The sequence below is a fragment of the Gavia stellata genome, chromosome 6 (assembly GCF_030936135.1).
Source record: "Gavia stellata isolate bGavSte3 chromosome 6, bGavSte3.hap2, whole genome shotgun sequence".
NCBI lineage: Eukaryota > Metazoa > Chordata > Aves > Gaviiformes > Gaviidae > Gavia > Gavia stellata.
In genome coordinates, this window is record NC_082599.1 from 45483412 (window position 1) to 45504712 (window position 21301).

General features: G+C 42.6%; 1 protein-coding gene across 1 annotated transcript in view; it reads right to left on the bottom strand.

The window, feature by feature from the left end:
* Nucleotides 1–21301, bottom strand: part of GADL1 (glutamate decarboxylase like 1) — a 113453-nt gene that overhangs the window by 71622 nt on the left and 20530 nt on the right. The window contains exons 3-4 of the mRNA XM_059819072.1: nt 20603–21154; nt 8596–8783 (exon numbers count right to left, since the gene is read on the bottom strand). Of these exons, the coding sequence (XP_059675055.1) occupies nt 8596–8783; nt 20603–21154 (740 nt within the window). The remainder of the gene's footprint in view (nt 1–8595; nt 8784–20602; nt 21155–21301) is intronic.

The window sequence follows — 21301 nt, forward strand, 5'->3', positions numbered from 1 at the left end:
GCCCTAGAGTTAACTTGTCTCATTATAATCTCATTTTAATACTAAAAAACACACCTCCTAGCTAGAGAAGCCCCAACCCAATTTAGCCCCCTACTCTCTGAGCATGCGTGGTGAATTAAAAGAGAACTGTAACTTTAAGATGAAGTAAGAAAAGTATTAACCAATAGTTATAAAGGAGTAGCACCAGTAGGCGTAACTATCTTTGTTAACTGTTTTAAATACCTGTCATGATTTTAACCCGGTGTGCAAGCTTTGTGGAGAAATCCCCTTGCACCCGGCGCCGCAATAAACATGCCTGCTTTATAACTCTGTGTGAGTTGTGAAGTTCGTTTCCGCGCGTCAATTTTGGCGACCCAGATGGGACCCTCTCTGCCCGGCTGCAGGACCGGCTGAGAGGGGGACATCCTTGGCGCGCCCCGAGATTTCTCGGAGGACCTCCCTCGCTCGCCCGATCACTGCAGGGACAGACAAGGACCATCAGCGGACCAGGTATGTTAAGGAAGGGGAACCTGTAAGCCGTGAGGAGACGTCCTACGCAAGGTAAAGAGCATTGGTGCTCGCCCCAGGAGGGATTCGAATCCAGTAGTGAGGTCGCGGGAATCCCTGGATAGGGAAGTACGCGGGAGTGCTCTCTGCTGAAATTGCGGGGAGTATGGGATAGCTACCTGAACGCGGGAATCCCTGATTAAGGGAAGTACGTGGGGCTGCTATCGTTTGGATCAACTATTATAACCCATGGGAACTGAAATTTATATTATTGTGGCTATAATTGGTATTTTATGATAGTCATTACAATCTATATACTTAAGAAGTTTTGTTCCCGGTACCGTGTATTCTGTGAAAAGTGCTTCATTATATACAATTAATGTTGTTGTAAGTTGTTGTAAGTTGGGTGAGTGTTTGAGTGAGTGAGACGCTGTCGGACTGCGGGGCGAGTGCGGAGTCCTGATCCACGGTTCCGAGTTCTCCGTGAGCAAAGCGGCCAGAGATGGACGAAGTGTATGACAGACTGTGTTAATCGAACTGATTGTTAACTCTTATTGTCTTATACACAGATATCAGGATTTTTTTCATGCAACCGAATATGTTTTTGAATGTTTTGGTTGTAAACAGAACGTTTGAGTACAGTTTGGGGACGAGATGATTTTTGGCATAGTGAGTGTCAAGGAAGCAGGTGCTTTGTGGAAATATAACAGGTATAAGGAATCAGTAAAAATGTCGCTGGTATGTGTTGGGGGGAAATGTAGAACAGAATAGTGACGGGTTTATTTGGCGTGGAGTGCCTGTCTGATTTGCCATTGGTGTTGCTTGTTTGTTTGTGCTGTGTTTGGAGTGTCATAAGTACAGTATTTCCTTTTGACAATTGTCTTGAATTTAGGTGCATTCGCTGTGGGGCGAGTACGTCCTTGCATCTTTTGCCTTGGACAAGGTATTATTGTTGTCAATTCAACCTGGTTGTATTCTTAGGCTGAGGAATAAGCCCCTGCGGGCAGGGTGTTCATTATGGGAAGTAAACAAATTGGCGGAATATTGAAAAGGAGCCTTCTAGGCTGTATTTTAGCTCACTGGAAGGAGATAGGAGAGCTGCCAGGAGGAAGCATGAGCAGAAAGACTTTAATAAAAATGATGAGGAGAAATGGCCCTTTAAGGGAACCTTGAATTATAATACCTTGTTGCAACTGATGTTGTTTTTGAGGGGGAGCTGGTACCGCGTTTCCCAGATGGGGTGGAAGCAGGGAAACGGTCCCGCAGCCTCCCCCGGCTGGGGAGGGAGCTGGAGCCCAGTAAAACCGCTGTGAGGAGGCCCGAGCGCGGTGCTGCGTGGTGTGTGCCCAAGGGGGCCCCTCCCGCCTCAAAGGTGCTTCTCAGACGCAGCAGCCCAGCTGCTCAGAATCACAGAGAAAGGGCAAACCCTGTCCTTGATTTTATTTTTTTTCTCAAGATGAAACCTATTAACCAAGCTTTAACACCTACGGATGATGATTTTGTAACGGTAAAGGAGCTACTGGCCAAAGTGAAAAGGCGTACTTTTCAAAGCCTCTTAAATTTAGATTGGGAAAACAATTGGGAATACACAAATTCTTATATATGCCTAACTCACCAAAACGTCTATTGGGGCGAGACTTACTGGAACAACTAAAAGCGAAAATAAAATTTGAGAAAGCAAAAATAGAGTTTCAAGTGGGGGATGACCAGCTAATTGAACTTCTGAGTCTGGCCCTCATAGATACTCCTGTTAGCTCAGAAATATCTGACGAAATCCAGAACCAAGTATATCCAGGGATATGGGCCTCAGAAATACCAGGAAAAGCAAAAAATGCCTCCCCAATAATGGTCAGGCTCAAATCAGGGGCGCGGCCTGTAAGAATTAAGCAATATCCCCTCAGAACTGAAGATAGGGAAGGAATCCGACCAATAATCAACCGGTTTATCAAATATGGGCTACTAACAGAGTGTGAATCGGAATATAACACTCCCATTTTACCTGTCAAAAAGCCAGATGGTAATTATCGAATAGTACAGGACCTCAGAGCTATTAATAAAATTGTTGAGGATCTGCATCCTGTAGCGGCAAACCCATATACATTATTAACTAAATTGACACTTGAATTGGCCTGGTTTACCGTATTGGACCTAAAAGACGCCTTCTTTTGCCTACCTTTGAGTCCAGAGAGCCAGTTGCTGTTTGCATTCGAGTGGGAAAACCCGGACTCTGGGAGAAAGACACAATTAACGTGGACTGTGTTACCACAGGGGTTTAAAAACAGCCCCACTCTTTTTGGGAACCAACTAGCCAAAGACTTGGAACAGTGGGAGCGACCACATGGAGATGGAATAATGTTACAATATGTAGATGATCTATTGATAGCCACTAAAACAAAAAAAAAACTATGTATACTATGGACAGTCAGTCTGCTGAATTTCCTTGGACTTAATGGCTATCGAGTCTCTCCACAGAAAGCCCAAATAGCTCAGCAGCAGGTAACTTACCTCGGGTACGAGATAACTGCTGGCCAAAGGACCCTAGGAACAGCGAGAAAGGAGGCCATCTGCCAAACTCCTCGACCACAGACAACTAAGGAACTCCGTACGTTTTTAGGGATGACGGGATGGTGTCGTCTATGGATCTATAACTACGGACTCTTGGTAAGACCACTCTATAAACTGTTGAAATCTAATCCAAAAGATCTCACCTGGAATGGGGAAGCAGAAAGAGCATTTCAGCAGCTGAAAAGGAAATTAATGGAAGCCCCTGCCTTGGGGTTACCAGATATTACTAAGATGTTCTGGTTGTTCTCCCATGAGAAACAGGGAATAGCTCTGGGAATCCTAGCCCAAAACTTGGGACCATATAGAAGAGCAGTGGCGTATTTCTCCAAACAACTTGATGAAGTAAGTAAAGGTTGGCCTAGCTGCTTAAGGGCGGTAGCAGCATTGGTGTTAAATATTCAAGAAGCACGTAAATTTACATTGGGCCAAAAGATTACAGTGCTGATATCTCATACTGTATCCACAGTATTAGAGATAAAAGGGGGGCATTGGCTCTCACCACAGAGATTCCTTAAATATCAAGCTGTTCTGGTGGAACAAGATGATGTGGAAATAATTGTTACTAATATTGTCAATCCAGCAACTTTCCTCAGTGGAACCACAGGAGAACCAGTATCACATAACTGCCTGGAAACGATTGAAGCGGTCTATTCCAGCCGACCAGATCTAAAGGAGGAGCCACTGGAAGACGCTGAGGATTCCTGGTACACAGATGGAAGTAGCTTTGTTCGACAAGGCGTCCGCAGAGCAGGGTATGCAATAACCACCGTGAATCAGGTAATAGAATCCGCAGCCCTTGCCCCAAATACTTCAGCACAAAAAGCAGAAATAATCGCTTTAACCCGAGCTTTGGAGCTAGCCAAAGACAAAAAGATTAATATCTGGACAGACTCCAAATATGCTTTTGGGGTAGTCCATGCGCATGGAGCCATATGGAAAGAAAGAGGACTCCTATCCACCCAAGGGAAACATATAAAACATGCTGAAGAAATTCTTAGGCTCCTGGAAGCAGTACAGCAACCTGAAAAAGTGGCTATCATGCATTGCAAGGCACATCAGAAAGGAGATACCACTCAGGAATTGGGCAATGCTATGGCAGACCGAGAAGCCAAAAGAGCAGCTGAGAAAGGTGAATTAGAGGTGCAGTCTTTGGTCCCAGACGGTAAAATACAAATTGATTGTGAACCCAGGTATTCCAAAGAAGATCAGAAATTAGTTGAAGATGTAGGGGGAGAAGTAGAGAAAGGTAAATGGGCAAAGACCCCACAGGGCAAAATAATAATCCCATTTGTGTTATCATGGGCCATAGTTATAGCAGAACACAGGAAATCCCACTGGGGAGCTGAGGCCTTGTATAAACATTTGAGTCAACGTATAGTTGCCCGGAACCTCTAAACCACTGTTAAACAAGTGACACAGCAGTGTGAAATATGTTTGAAAAATAATCCTAAGGTAAGCCCTAAAGTCCAACTTGGACAGATAGGGAAAGGAAACTATCCAGGGCAGCAGTGGCAAATTGATTTCTCAGAACTTCCAAGAAAAGGGGGGTTTCGATATCTGCTGGTTCTAACAGACACCTTTTCAGGCTGGCCAGAAGCATTCCCTTGCCGAACTAATAAGGCTAGGGAAGTAACTAAAGCACTATTACAAGAAATAATACCAAGATTTGGAATTCCTGCAACAATCTCCTTGGATAGAGGATCACATTTCATTACAAAAATTGTTCAACAAGTTAGTAAACTCTTGGGATTGGCAGTTACATACCTCATATAGGCCACAAGCAAGTGGTCAAGTGGAAAAGATGAACCACTTAATTAAGTTACAGATTGTAAAATTGGGGCAGGAGGCAGGATTGCCTTGGCCACAATTATTATCTTTGGCACTCCCGAGGATTAGAACTAAGCCAAGAACTAAAGAGGGGTTGAGCCCTTTTGAAATACTGTACGGGAGGCCCTATATTGTACAGGTGGGAATATCAACTCAGATTGGAGATGAAATGTTATCTGATTATATTGTAAACCTGCAAAAACAACTTCGGGAGATAGAGAAACTTGTCTTAGGAACCAGAGCCCGAGGTCTTGATGGGCTGGTGCATAATGTTAAGCCTGGTGATTATGTGTATGTGAAGTCCTTTACAGATTCACCTCTGAAACCGAAATGGGAAGGCCCCTTCCAGGTGCTGCTGAAAACCCATACAGCGATCAAGATTAAAGAACAGACCTCGTGGGTGCATCATACCAGAGTGAAGAAAGCCCCTAAGCCGCGATGGGAATCGACATCTATGGGACCATTGAAGCTTCGCATTCGAAAGCGGTGATATGGATTCTTATGACTCTATTGAACTGTTACCACTGTTGGGAGTGGCCTTGGACAGACGCTTATTTTGGGTATACGGGAAGCTCGGGAAAGAATTTAAATGGATTGAATTTAGCAACTGTAGTAATATATAACAACATGACACTGCGACCAATTGAATGGGAAAGAATAGATTCGATCTATACCTGGAGAATTGAGAAAGGAAAGGAGGTTCAGATAGGTTGTAGACTCCTTAATGTAAGTAACCCCCCTCCTCTCCAGACCCAAATTACTGTCAAAGTTGGTGCTGTCTGGGACTCTGCCAATAGAATAGGCAGCACAATATGTGAAAGAAAGGAGGTTTGTTGGTATCCCTTCAATATAACTTAAACGGTGACCATAGTATGTCTAGGGGCAACTCAAGAAAAGGCCCAAGCTCTAACTTTTAGATTTCGGTTGCAGACACCAGAGGAAACCACTACTCCCCCTGCCTACACTACCTCAACTCAGGCTAAATCAAGTCCCACAGAGCCTGAGCAAATGGGACCATATGTGTATCCAACAGGACCATACGTAATTAAATATGTCGGTCAGCAACAGGTAATGTCTAATCCAATATGGTCTCTTAAGCGAGTGGAATTATTAATACAGAACGATATTTCCACCGTTCAACCAGCTTGTTCGTCATTTATAAGACCCTTACACATAGGGTGGACATCATGGTTACATAAGAGGACCCTTCCTTCCCAAATGAGAAAAAGGAGATGTGATTGGTGCAGTAGGAACAGGACTGGGAGTTTTAAATAGTATAGATACTGAGATAATAAGGAACAAACTCGCAACGGTGACCAGTGATCTAAACAAAATACAGAACCCTTTAAGATCTTCCCCCCTAACTTTAGGAACCAGCCAATGGCTTACAGCAAATATGTTACCATAGTGGGAAAAGCTTAATGAAAAAGATAATGAACTGATTATAAATGCTTTAGACGTGGCTCAGACTAATGTTTCTACAGCACTTAGTTGTATCCAAGCTCAATTATGGTTACAGACAATAGCAGCTGCAATCATTAGGGAAGGAGAAGACGGAATCCTACCAAAGGAAATCCGAAAGGTGATTTGGAATAACGCAACGAAATTTGAAAGGAGATTCCAATCGTGGTGGCATTTGGTTAATTTTACCTTTGACCCTACTAACAACACAGCTACAGCTTTTGTACTAACAATATATAAAGCTTTAGTGTATAACATATACCCGATTGTTGCACTAGGATTAAAATACCACGGAACTGTACTTTATCCCCTAGGACGTAGGGTATGGGCTATGAAAAACAGGAATAAGTGGCAAACTATTGATGTCGAGGCCTGTATTGTACGAGACCAGCAAGGATTTATTTGTGAAGGAAACACCATCAAAGGGCAAGATATTTGTCTTGACACTGAACAAAATGTTTGTCACTTTGAGGTGCATCCCAACGAGACCCTAAGAACCATCATAATTTACAGGGGTATGGGATGCGTTTGTCTAAGAACTCAATGTGATTTTGTACAAGTAGATGATCAAATGGTGGACATGAGAAACCATTCAAATATTTGCATTTGCAACTTTGTTAGTCTTACAGGATGTGATTTTAACTACACGGCTCCTGTTACTACTTATCAATTGCTACAATTTAATTATACATTGATTCAGGATATACAGCCCACCCCTATTGGAATGAATCTCACTCTAATAAGGAAACTATTACATCATGAAAATTTAAAAAGGTTGTTAAAACAAGTTCAAGAAAGTGGAAGAAAGACTTTAATTACTGCCCATCATGATACAGAGGAAATACACCAAGTAGTGGAACAAGTGAAGTTAGACGGAGAGCACAATTGGTGGGATGTGTTTAGGGGTTATTCCCCGTCAGCTACCAAATGACCCACCCGATATTGGTGTTACTAATAGCCACTTCAACATTAACAACAGTGAATCTTATCCTTTGGTGTAAACTGAAGGAAATTATTGGGCAAGTATGGACACTAAAAGTAATGATGAAACATAACGAACCACTTTTAAAAGCAAAAGAATTTGCTTAAGGGAAAGAAAAGGGGGGAATGTTACAGGGCATTTTGAGAAACAAGGGTTAAAAGTAAGAAAGAAAAGTTTAGAGAAGATACTTTGTAACAACTGCACCTGGTACTTAGACATATTAGAGATAAAGACTGTCTCCACTGAGTCTCTGCTGATAAAGTTTGTCTTCACTGACTCTCTGCTAACTAGCAATAATGATTAGCGCAAGGACGAATCGTAGAAAAATAGAAAAGACTGCCAAAATAGTGCCCTAGAGTTAACTTGTCTCATTATAATCTCATTTTAATACTAAAAAACACACCTCCTAGCTAGAGAAGCCCCAACCCAATTTAGCCCCCTACTCTCTGAGCATGCGTGGTGAATTAAAAGAGAACTGTAACTTTAAGATGAAGTAAGAAAAGTATTAACCAATAGTTATAAAGGAGTAGCACCAGTAGGCGTAACTATCTTTGTTAACTGTTTTAAATACCTGTCATGATTTTAACCCGGTGTGCAAGCTTTGTGGAGAAATCCCCTTGCACCCGGCGCCGCAATAAACATGCCTGCTTTATAACTCTGTGTGAGTTGTGAAGTTCGTTTCCGCGCGTCAGCTGGAAGGCAGAAGAGCAAGAGGCCTGCAGGTCAAATTCTGGCCTTAGCTAAGGATTTGTAATCACAGCATTTTCAGATGCTGTTCTGCCAAGGGGTGGGAGCAACCACTGCATGCCCAAAGGCAAGCATGATTCTTTTGCAGCTCCTCTTCCCATACAGCCTCGTAAGCAGGGGTTCTGCAAAACCCCTAGCAATCTCATAATGTTGCCCTTTCACAGTGATACCACATCCACTGTTCCTCCTTCTCCAATACCAGTGCCCCTGAGGAGCAAACAAGTAACTCCCCCCACCCCAAACAAGAAAAACACTATACCCATTTTTCATTTTAAAGAAAGTGACCATTGTACTCTGAAATGAAAAAACTCATTATTTTCTGGCAAATATGTATGCTAATTATGTTATTGAAAGGTTTTACAATATGATCTTTCATAATTTGTAAGGCTGTCTTTATTTCAGAGCCAGGCACAGACTAGAAGCAATTTTGAGGCTACTTAAAGTGCAATAAAATACAGCTTAGAAAAAAATTGATTTACCGTTCGTTATTTCCGTTACAGATTTTCAACAACACTCTATGGCTTTACCTTTTCTGTTACATCATCCGCTTTCTGGATGACTTCTTCCATTACAATCTTACAGGCTTCTTCCACAAACTTCTCTCCTGCTTTTGAGTCTGTTATCGGACCGTTTAGGATGACCCCATCCACCAAAACAGCATTATTCTTCTTCTGGAGCATCTCCTGTTTGCAAATACCAACTGTAAGATAAATAACTCACCATTAGAGCAAGGCCTGGACAACTAAATCATAAACTAAAAAAATATTCTTTCACTGCTGAAGATTTAGTCAACTTAAGGAAAAAATTCACATGGACTTTTCACATGTACAAAAATCCTAGATTTTGGTGGAAGAATCTTTACAGACAAAAACCCTGATGTGTTACTTTAAAGCTAGATTGTTATTATGTAGGTAATAATAGCCCACTGTATGGTATCTACTGCTTTCTGTAGCATACAAAAGCATGCAAGGCACCTTCCAAACACAGAGGAAAATACAGCTCTGGCATAGAACATGATACAGCTGGATAAACAGAAATAAAGTGCTCGATAATAGGCATTTTTCTTAGCTGAAAGTGTTTCCCTCCACATGCCATCCCTCCTGCTCTCCTTTTTTCATGAAATAATTTTCAGCTTCATTTCCCATATCTTCATGCTGCTCCTTCCCACCAGCCAGTCCTATCGCTCAGTCTTCTGCATCCTTTGCAAAGTGTTTCACTGACCCACAGTCCATGCAGATAAAACCTTTTGAGATTGCTGTCAATATCACATACCTGTACTTCTCTCCTTTCTGCCCTTATCCCATTAAGTGCCTTCAGTCACTAATTACAGTATTTGCTGTGCAGATTATCTCATTTATTCCCTTCTCCAATGATGATCTCTTTCCTCTCCTTCACCTTTATCCACGAGACATATTCTCCTGATGTGTTCCATAAACACACTGCTACTTCCTCCTTTACATTACTTCTGAAAGCATCCAAGATGCTTATAAAACACTGGCCAACAGTGGCAACGACGTATCTATTTCATGTATTGATTTCATACGGCAAGATCAGGACTCCAGTTTTAATCAATGTGAGGATAAAGACGAAAGTGAGACATTTGGAGATATCAAGGGAACAGACATTTGAAACAGTATAGCGCTGAAAGGAGAAGAGGTAACTACCATATCCAAGTTATCTGGGTTACAGACAGCATCTGTTCACTGATCTTGCCTTAGAATAGGGAAGATCTATGAAGCCAGGCAACACTGCCTTGAAGAGTCTTCTTCAACTACAGTGAGGATGGTGGAAGGGTAAAGATGCACAAAGGAGAAAGTTCTATGCCCAAAACAACTTTATCTTCTGCTTTACTTTTTGCTCCAGTTACAAAGTACAGAAGAAAGGTAGCTTTTTCACAGGTCTAAACAAATAACTGAATTTCCAGAAGACTGCCAGACACTGCAGTCTGACACATTCATCGTGCTTATCGTAATTACAGTTCCTCATGTGCAGGAGGATATAGAAGAACAACAATGCTGCCTAGAAAGGTGCATGACTTTGAGGTCCATTGATTGAAAGAAACCCTGTCAATCCCATGAGCTTTATTTACTGATGACTCAGAGAAGCTATTCAGTTCACTTTCACTTATCAGGAGAGATATGACAAACAAGACAAAATTCTAACATGAGATGCAACCTCAGGCTTCCCATAATGCTGATGACAAAAATGAGACGCCCAAGCTCTGCATTTCTGAAATTACTTCTATTTTTAATCCAAAGGGACAATATACTAAATTTTGCTGAACAGAGTAGCCTTCAGTACATTATTATCGGAGAGGCATAAACGTTCTTGTGGGACAGATACAGAACAAGCAGGTAAAGAATACCACATCTTCAACAGGCAAAGAAGGAAAAATCACAGACATCAAAAACGTCAATTCTCATTGTGCTTCCCAGCACACCACAGCACAGGCACTGTACAGAAACTGCAGCTTTGAAAAAGTCTTAGAGGTTTCCGTCTGAAAACAGAAGCTAATAGGTCAACTTTACAAGACTTAAAACACTAGGTATTAACAAGGAATTGGAAGGCATCAGGTCTTTGGGCAGACAGAACAGGGACTATTTTTGGATTGAGAGTTAGCTATTTGATGCATAAATAGCTGCCTTAAGTACTAACCAGAGTTTAACATAAACACAAAAAAGAGTCTCAGCCTCGACATCACCTGGAGACGCTACCATCTCCATGTACGTCAAAGGTGTTTTGTTTCTATGGAAAAGAGGACAGGATCTAAAAAGACTATATGGGAGATTATTATCTATCGCAGAGCACAGATGTTGATACTTCCTTTGGTTAGAAGAAGAATAGACGGTGGAGCAAGAGAACTCACCAACTCTTTTTTTTGCTCTGCTCCACTTCTCAGGTCTCTGCTAGAACCAGAGCTGTGCAAAAGCTTTCTGTTGGTAACTCCATCAGCCCTATTTCTGACACTTTTGCACAGGGATGTGACACTAGTACTTCCATGACTTTACAATGATCTCTTCCAGGGATTCTGTGAAAAGCAAAAGCAGAACTTTACATTACTTTTTCAACCAGGTGTTTAGGGGGCTGGGTGATAGCTCTAACAACAGCTCCCTATTTGAAGCAGGTCTGTTCACCCCTACACAGTTTTACAGTCTGCATAGGACACTTGGTGGAGCCTGACGAAGAAGACATCTTCTGGACAATGGGTGATAGTCTACCCCTAGTCCCAACACATCTGTTTTGGGCCTCAGGTATAGTCTATGGAAGAGAACGGCAAAACAGAGGGGTCAGAAGGAAGGGAGGGAAAAGAGCCTTCATTTCAACAGGGATTTACCTGTGTAAGGCTCCAGCAAAGAGTTCAGGACTTAGCCCACATTATATTTCATGAAATAGTACACCTTGCAATTATTTACCACTTTCTCAATAATTTTTTGGTTATCACTTCCCATTTCAATCCGAACTTGCTGAGCCAAATTTTGCCCTGGAACATACCATAAGACTATTACTGGTAATTAATACGAACAACTATTTCACAATCAGCAGCTAAATCAAGCCCCAAACATATGCATTTTCTGAGGTAAAGGTCTTCAGGTTTTGCAAACTACTGTTGGATATATACACTATGCCCATCCCTCATGATTTTGCTGCAAATCCTGTGATACTTAATCTTCTGTTTGTATCTGTCTGACTTCTGGAGTTCTTACAAGAATTCCAAACTCTTTAGTGAAAAATAAATGTGTTTCCTCTTGGTTGCAGTAAAAACCTTGAAGTGGAAAACTAAGTAGATGATAAAAGTCTGAATTTCCATAACTTTTTTTTCCTCTTTTTATCACATCTTTTAAAAGACCCTATGACCAATTTATTATATTTTAGATGGGTGAACCTCCAGAAGGCTTCAAAGTTCACTTTTTATGTCACAGTACCCAAGTAATATAGCATGCCTTTAACACCTTCTCAGAGATCAGCATCCAAGCCAAGAAACACACACACTATCTTTATGAGCTGATAATTCATGTTATCTCTTTAAAAAGAAAGGGTTTTTAAATCATACCTCAAATGCTCAAAACATTATTTTCCAAGAATTTTGGGCCTTTTACATACATGTCTCAAACACATCTGATTGCACTAAGGGAATGTGTTCCACATGGAGCCCACTTCGTAGAAACAGCATCTTATCACATATACCTTTTTTGTTTTCAAACATGATAGGCAAACAATCTAGAGATGTGGCTGCAATAAATGTATTATTTTCTATTTAAGAATACAGAGACAGACTTCTAAGCAGACTCAGAAAACAGACTTCCAGAAAGTAGATCAAATGCAATTTCAGCCAAATGGCTCCAGGCTTGCAACAGAACTAAAACTTTACCAAATGGAAGTACTTTAAATCACAGATTAAGGATTATTGCAGAAGGATATCTTGAACAGTCGAAAGAGAAGACTCGATTCTGCTCCAATTGAAGGCAATTGGGCATTTAGCCACTGGCTTCAGCAGCGGCAGAATCAAGCCCATAATTCTCACATTTCATCCTGAATTAAATATTCTATTACAGAAGCCTAAGGATTTCCAACCAGCATTTCATTTTTATGGTCAATATTATTTTCTCAGCAGAAAACATAAATTAATTGGAGCCGAAATAATGTACAGAAAAATAAACATTTTTTCAGATGTTTCTATATCCTTATGTAAGCACTACCGAGTATTTTAAAAGCTGCATCTGTGTTTCCAATAAACATATAGAAACCTTCACTGCTAAATTCTTGCACTACAAGAAGAAACTGAAGCCTTGTACTTGGCGCATTCTGACAACATTTGGGAGAGCAGAACAAAATGCCCAAAAAGATTTACTGCTCACAAAGAAAAGGCAGAAACAGAAGGGGGTGGTTGTGAAAGAGTAGCTTGTGCTTGAATGCCAGAGCCAAATCCTGTTCAGTTTACACTGTACTAGCACCACTGACTATTCAAGTGAATGCAAAAGACTGGCTTTGACCAAAGGCTGATTTCGGCTTTGTAACAAATACAATAATAATCGGCAGCATTAATCAGAAACAAGTTTAAATTTCTCATTCTGTATGATCTAGTCATGGTTATTCTACCTCAGTATTTTCTTTCAGTGTGTCCAGCAAAAGAAAACAAGTGAATTTCAGTGTCAAGACTCCACACCACCATGTTTAATGGATTACTGTGGTGCCATATCATATATCAAAGTATTAAAACACAAACCTGTCCCGTACTATGCAGCTATTTGAGTCCCTTGGCATACATAATCTTTAAAGGCACTTTTGTTTCTTTAATGACTGCTCTCTGTATGTCTACAACTGAAGTAAAGCCACTCTAGTTTTAAGGCAAAATACATTGTTTCTCAGTAAACTGATTTCCTAGGCCTGTTGTCACGTAAAGGAGATGCAGGTTTCTTAGAATCCATTATATAAGTTGACTTGGTGTCCTGGCAAAGCCAACCATATGAAAAAAAAAAAGCAGGCAGATGTGTGGCAGGGCTCATGCAATTGCCCCTATACTACATGTTCCTGTTTTGCAGGTTTATGGACGAGACCTGTGGATAGGGAACAAGTTGTGTGCTTCCCTTCAGAAGGTCTGCAACAGGTGTCCCCCCCCACCATCCATCCATCCATCCATCTCCCCCTGCCTCCCCCAGGAATCCTCCGACTGTGAAAATGCAAACGTGACCTTTATAGCACAGGACCTGAGGAAAACAAAAGTGCTTGTGTCTGGGCTCAAAGGGCCCTCAATAGACTCTTTGAGCACACTGCTAGCACCGAACAGCAACAGTACAACAAATGGGTCCTATTCTTCATCCCACACCTGTATTTCCCATTCTGAAAGGAAAGGTGGGGAGGAGAGAGAGAAATCTGGAGAGGAGTCCCAGCAATGAATATCTGACACAGAATGCAAGGTCCACCCTAGGAGAGAGATTCTACTTTCAGAGATGTTTCCAGAGTCCTGATGGGGCACCCTTATTAACTGAATGCTCATGACATGTTATGCCCATTCACTGCATGCCAAGCACTTGCTATACACAACAGTAGTAGGCAGGATACGCTAAAAAAAAATAAAAGAAGCAGATGAAAGTTAAGAAATAAGAATCAGGAATTTTTATGCAGCCAAACGTCAGGAATTGATGTTAATATTCAACAATGACTTCTCAATGCCCTAACCAAGTAACTGCAGGAATGATTAATGCTGTAACATTTCCAATTAGGAAGAAAGGCTGTGGAGAATTGGAATTCACCTTGATGCGAAACTGAGAAACGGCAGATGCCAACTATGAAACGGAAATCCCAACTCTCTGACCCCAATGAGATTCTCTGAGCTCACGTGTTCCAATTTTTAACATCTGTCAACAGTGCAGGGGGCATCTGAGAAACAAAATGTCTTTTATTTTAATTAGAAGTTGCACACTGATAATGAACATTCCTTTTTCTGTGCACAAGTGCATATATTTGCAACATCCAAGTCAATCGCAGGCACCCTGCATGGGATAGCAAAGTTAACAACTCCAGGAGGCTGAGTTCAGACAGAAGTGACAAATGTATGTGTGACCCACATGGAATATGAAGAATCCCTGAGATCTCTCTGCTTCCCACTGGGAAAAATTGAAGTGAAAATACAGTTGGGTTTTTTTCCTAAATGGAAGTCCTGCAACTTGATTCAAAAGAGTCCACAACAGCCTGTAATTTCATGCAAGAACTATATTTCTAGTCATAATATAAAAACAATTTTTAACTCCGGTCTTTCAAAAATCAACTAAGAAAGCAGTAATTTACTAAAACTGAGTTTTCTGGAATTCAGTGCAGGCTAAACTGTAAAAATAGATGAAAAGTCTAAATTTTGTTTTACGAAGTTTTACCTCTACATTCAAGTTACAGTCAAAACAACTTTTTTCCTCTCACTTTTTCTTAACATCATAAACACTTCCATATTTTCTGTTTCCTACAAAAGATTTTCCATTACTGCTCACTAACCTATGCCTACAACATTGGTGAGATATGCCCTTATTTACTAACATCAGGAAGCTAGTATTAGTAAATCAGGATCACAGAATCACTAAGGTTGGAAAAGACCTGTAAGATCATCAAATCCAACCATCAGCCCAACACCTCCATGCCCACTAAACCATGTCCCGCAGTGCCACGTCCACACGTTTCTTGAACACCTCCGGTGACAATGACGATGTAACTTTCCAGCCCACTAGGTCCTCTGAACTAGTTCCTATGTAGACATTCATAACCTATTAGCATATTATGTACAGCAAAGTAGTTCAATCCACTTTCAAAATGGAGCATGCTGCCTTGCACAGACTCCTGTAACACTGCTGATCAGATCAGCAGAGACCAGTCACACAGAGAAGGGACCTGGCAGGGCTCTGGACCCATCACTTCAGATCTTGCCTGTCTTGATTTTCCTATGTGGTTTTGGGAAGCCACTCCTGATCTGCAAGAGGCCACGCTGCTGGATGACAATACACTGTGGCGAGTCCCAGCAGAAGACACTGGCAGTCCTTTTCAAAGGCAACAGCCTGGATGATGCCTGGTAGAAGCACAGATCTGACCACGCTACCCATGCTAGGGCTCACCAATGAGACCGTGTGATCCTTGCCCCAGCAAGGCAGCAGAAAGAGGCCCAGAGTCCTCACACCACCTGCAGTCTGACTTCACCCATGATCCCAGTCTTCCATTTTTCCTCTAAGGAAGGCAGAAGATGGATAACTTATTTTGGGGTTTTTTGACCGTTCCAAAACTTTACTCAGTCATTTGAGATCAGCATCAGCACTGCAACTAAATACCAGGTATATACAGCATTTGTTGTTTGCTCTTTCCCCTTCAGGCAGGTGTAACGGCTTTTTAACATGATATATTGGCCCCAAAGGGGGCTCAATAATCCCTGAACAATGGAGTAGGTCTGCTTGAGAAAAATGAGTTTAAGCAGCTCAATGAGACACAAGCTGTCTCACAGTGTAACTAGCAGAGGGATGCCAAGCTGCTTATGAGGCAACCTTTCTTGTTGAAACCCTGACATTTGCCAATGGATAAGATCATATTTATGAGGCTTTTCAGCGTACATAAGGTGAGACGTGACAAAGGGCAGGGACATCCAAGCTTTAGAGCCAAAAGCTCTTCCAAATTATCTAGATTTAACCAGCTACTTTGCAGAGTTATAGCTACTTCGCTGACAAAAGACCTTGATCACTAAGAACCACTTTCCTCATCATATTTATGGCACTGAAAAACCTCTGGTCCAGTGACTTTTTCTTTAAAGACACCTCTATTTGCTGACACTTGACAAGTTTTTCATTAAAAAAAAAATCAACATCACATACACTCAAGAAACAGTAATAGAGATGGACATACACACATTTGAACGAGGTCGAAGTCACCTTTTATTACCCTTAAGACTAGCCTTGACAATAATCATCAACAGAAACAACCTCCACTGACATGCCACAAAACAACAACCATTTGCCTTTTAAATTTATTATTCCCTCATTGCACATGACTAAACCCCATTAATGTTAAAATAAGACAACTTGTGTGCACAGATGGGAGAATAAAGGGGGGAAATGGCCCCAATTTAGCCATGTCCTTCTGAGTATCCTTGAGCTATCAATGCTTTACGAACAACTACCTCCAACAACCTCTACAGTTTATGACATGAAACAAAGCAAAAAAGGCCATAAGAAATTTACTTTTGATCTTTGCAAAGCCTGAAGAGGTAGTTTCTGTAAATATCTGGGATGAGCATTAGGACTGACTACCCCAAATCTGATCGGCAGGGGGAAGGAAAGAAAAAAAAAAGTCAGAGAAATACAAAGATGTATTTCAATGCATCCATTTTTCATGTCTTGAATATGTAATAAATGCTTACAGAAATACAAATGGTCTTTATAGAAGCAGGCTGCTTAAAATAATCAAGGGCAGGGAAATCAAGCACATGAAATATAAACTGTTTAATAGGCAATAATAGCCAAATCAGTATGCAACAAGATCCCTCAATGCATTAAAAAAGTGAAAATTCTTGGTTGTGTAAGTGACAGCTTAAAAGATGCCTTAATCAAGAAAGAAAAATTATTTATTGAACTTCTCAAATGTCAAATTAAGCTTCTTTGATAAACGTTCATTAACTGCCAAGAAAATTCTTATTAATTTTAAAGCACAATGAATGCCCTTGCACAGAATGGCTTTATTTGATGCCAACTTCATTTTTTGCAAACCTATGTTTCCCTTCCCCTGGTGAAGTGATACTAGCAAAGATCCTAGTACCTTTTATATTAGATCAGATTTTAAGACACAGGAGAGATCCTATCCCTCTGCTCTGACCAAAATACTAACCCGTGTCACATTACCAGAGCCTTAAAGTCACCCTAATTTTCAGTATGTTTTACCATGCTTCACATTACACCTGTTTGAGATGGCAACATGGCAACATCTTACATGAAATAAATGTTTGCTGACTCATCTCCCCAGTCTGCTGGCAGATGCAAACCATTTAACACCCCAAACCTACCATACACACACTGAGCAGCCAGCAATTCAGAAGTTAAAAAGCAGCATATTGCATAAATGTTGGCTGCTCCCTTCCTTTTATGGTTTCCAGCTCCAACTCTATTTGTTGTACTTGATGAGCTAGCAACAACTTGCTTGAGACTCTGCTTAATAGACTCAACTTTTATGCCCCATGAGGGAACACCTCACCTATTTTTTTCTCCGAGTACAGAATTCTCCAGGCTTTCTTCATGCCAAAACAACCTTGAAAAGCTACCCTGACGACAAATGACTGAAGGATATATGCAGTCAAGACCTGCTTCTGCAGCTAGGAGCAGGAATCTACAACTTGGCGCCCTCTCATTAATGGGATTTTGCTATCTTTTGTGTTAGTGGAGGCATAGCCTAAAGAATCCTCTTACTTATCCCTGCACAGACAGTAAGGCTGCCCTTGTGGACAGTGGTGATAATGTCTGAGAGAAATTAGGCTCAATTAGCAAAAAGCAAGATGAACCTCACAAGTGCTCACTTTCAGATACGTTAAGGGTGTTTAAAAATTAAAAAAAAAAAATTAAAAAATTAAAAAAAAAAAAATCAGTGTCATCCCCTAAGAGTGCTCCCACTGCATTCACAACCCACAGCAGCCACTGCAAGGGTAACTCTATGCACATCCAAGTCTCCACTCCAACTGTGTCCACTTTACCAGCTGCTCCAGCTGTGCAAAGCAAAAACAATGCTACTGCTGCAACAGGCAGGTGCCTTCAGTCTTTGTCTCCTAGATGTTTTCCCATATGACCTTAAAAGCTAAGAGCACATAAAACCAGTAGTGAAAGGAAAACAGCACATATCAGCCCAGAAGGTCTGGTTTTAACTGTGGATTCACTTTTGCTAGGGAAAAAAAAACTTTCAGCAGGCAGCAAAGACCTTACAACCTCAAGAACCCAAGAGCCCCGTTTCTCCAACAGCTCAGGATAACAGGAGCAAAATCTTTCCCCAGATCCCAAATCACCTGAATCCACGAATAAGACAACAATCAACACCCGCAGAAAAGGCTACAGTGCAGCCCAACTTCCTTCACCATCCCACTCATGTGAAGCTCGTTCACCGGACAGAACCTGGCAGAAAACACAGCAAATCACCAAAGGTAAAGGGAAGTAGAGAGGACAGAGAGAGTAAAGAATTTCTGATGAGAGGGGAAGCATGCAGAAGTTACAAATGCTACTCACGTGGAAGGTAGGGAGACTGGAAAACCTGCAGCAGCAAGGGTGGGGAATCATATTATCACTTAGACACGTTCTGTCTTACCAGCACAAGCCAATAGTTTTGAAAGGAAATTAAACTTATGGTAGCATACTTTGGGCAAAATTTGAACAAGAACACTATCACCCAGCTAAAGGGAGCACTAGGATCTCAGTCTTAGTGACCACCAGAAGTTTATCTTTGATGTTGTCTTGGCAGAGGATATTAAGATAAGCTATATTTGAAGGGAATCACTTTTGAAGCTGCTGCCACTCATACAGTACTGCTGCTGCTACTTGTACAGTACAGCCTTAAGCTACTGTGCACCCTAGAACATATCTACTGCATACTAGAGTTGTCATGTAACTTTACAAAGCTCATTCAATTTACAGCAAATTAAGAAAAAGGGAATCATTGTCCTTAAAAATTAAGTTTCTGGAGTTCTTACATTCTCTCAATTTCAAATATAATATTTTTGTTTGGAGATTTTCCACCAATAGAGTGCTAATGACTTAGGTCACCCATGAATGTGGGACACTGAACTTTTGGGAGACAGGCTAGGAGACTTTCTCAACCTGGGAGTAGAACCTTCTCATCTATGCTTAGGGTAAAACTAAAAGAAACATACTAGAGCCCAAGCCTTTTTGAGTGTTTTCATCAGAGATATCCCAAATTGGGATGTAAGTGGAGAAACTCTTACCAAGAATATTGATCTTGTGGGAGAGGGGACTGCCATCTGCAAACACTTCTACTATTTTCTGGCTTAGCAACCAGCTTCCACTCACAAGACCAAGGAATTCCTTAGTTCCTAACCTTGCAAATAATGGTATACCTAAAGCCTAGGCATACCATAATTTAGTCTCTTTTCATTTTCCAAGCTTCTACAGAAGTCTCATTATTGTATTAGCCATTGGTCTTCCATGTTCCTAACTTTCATAAACATATGGTCAACTTTTATCTTTCATTACATAATGATGCAAGCCCTTCCTGTTAATGCAGGTAAACAAGTTAACTTGATAATACATTTATAAAACAGGATTAACTTCTCCCTTCCTGCAACCTTTTGCTCCAAAGCAAACCACTGTATTGCCATGCCTGTTTTATTCTGATGCCTGGGGAAAAAGAAAAAAAAAAAAAGGCACCACTCTTTAAAGATCATTTATTTCAACAAAAATACTGTGCTGCAATGCTTTCATAGTAATTGTTGCAAACGCTATACCTTATTAACCGTTCTGGCTACGTTACTGCTGCACTTTAACAAAAGGAAGTTATAGACAGATATTCAACAGGCAGCCTTTCCGCTCGTCTCAGACGTTACTGGGGAAGTTTCTGAGCCGGCGGGAGCCCTTCGGGAGGGCAGCCCCACCCCTCCCGCACCCTGACTGCGAACCGACCCCACCTCCCTCCTCTGCCCCGAGGACCCTCTCCTCCCCGGGCCCGGTGGGGGCAATGGCGGGGAAGCTCCGGGAGCCCCCACAAGCCGGCGGCCGGCAGAGGAAGGGGCTGAAAGCCCCGAGCGAGGCAGAGAGGAAGGCGCTTCCCTCCTCCCTGCCTCCCCCAAGCCCGAGCCCCTCCGCCCGGCCGAGAGGGCGCCGCCCCGGCGGCGGCAGCCTGAGGCGCGGCGGGAGGGGGCCGCAGCCCCGCTGAAGCGGGGAGAGAGGAGGGAGAAGGCGGCTCTGGCGCCGGCAGCGTTTACCCTCCATCTCGCCTTCGCGGTGGGAGCCGGGTGCGGACCGGAGGCACCTGCCCGGCGTGGCCCTGGCCGCTCCCGCGCTGAGCCGTCCTGTGCCGCACCGAGCCAAGCCGAGCCCGCAGCCTTCGCCTCGCACACCCGCAGCCGCCAGGCCGCTGCCTCCCGGCCTTCTATTAATACCTTCGGCGCCGCTGGCCCGCCGCCAGCCGCCTCCTCCGGCGGGGGGGCGGGCGATTGGGGCACTGCCGGGCGCACCGGCGGGGGGAGCCGCCCGGAGCGGGTAGCCGCCCGGCCGCCTCCCGTATGCGGGTCGGCGGCGGTGGGGAGGCTGCGATAAATAAGGTGGGCGTTTTTAATGCCCGTGAGCTGCCCTTCTTCCCGAAGCTGGGGGTTCGTTGCTGTCGCTGCTTGCGACGCGGCGCGTTTCTGCGCCTCAAAAGCCTGACCCGGTGCCTTAAAACCCTCCCCGGGGGTGAGCGGCGGCAGCAGGCGCAGTCGGGCCGTCCCCGCGGGCCGCTGGCTGCCTGCCGGGCCCGCGCAAGCCTGCCTGCGCGCTGCTGCTCGTGGAAGGGCGGCCTGGCGCCGCCGGCCGCTAAGGCCTATTTTAAGGCCTCCGAGTGAGTTGTGGCTGACCTCCTTACTCCAGTTTATTCCTGGACACCAGCCCCGTTCAACACGACACAGACCTTCTTAATTCTCATCCCCCTATTTCCTCGTAATTGCTACCTTTTGTTAAAAGAAACGAAAACAAGGTTTGTTTTCGACAAAAGGCGTTAGTGCTGTTGTCACAGGAAGGTCTG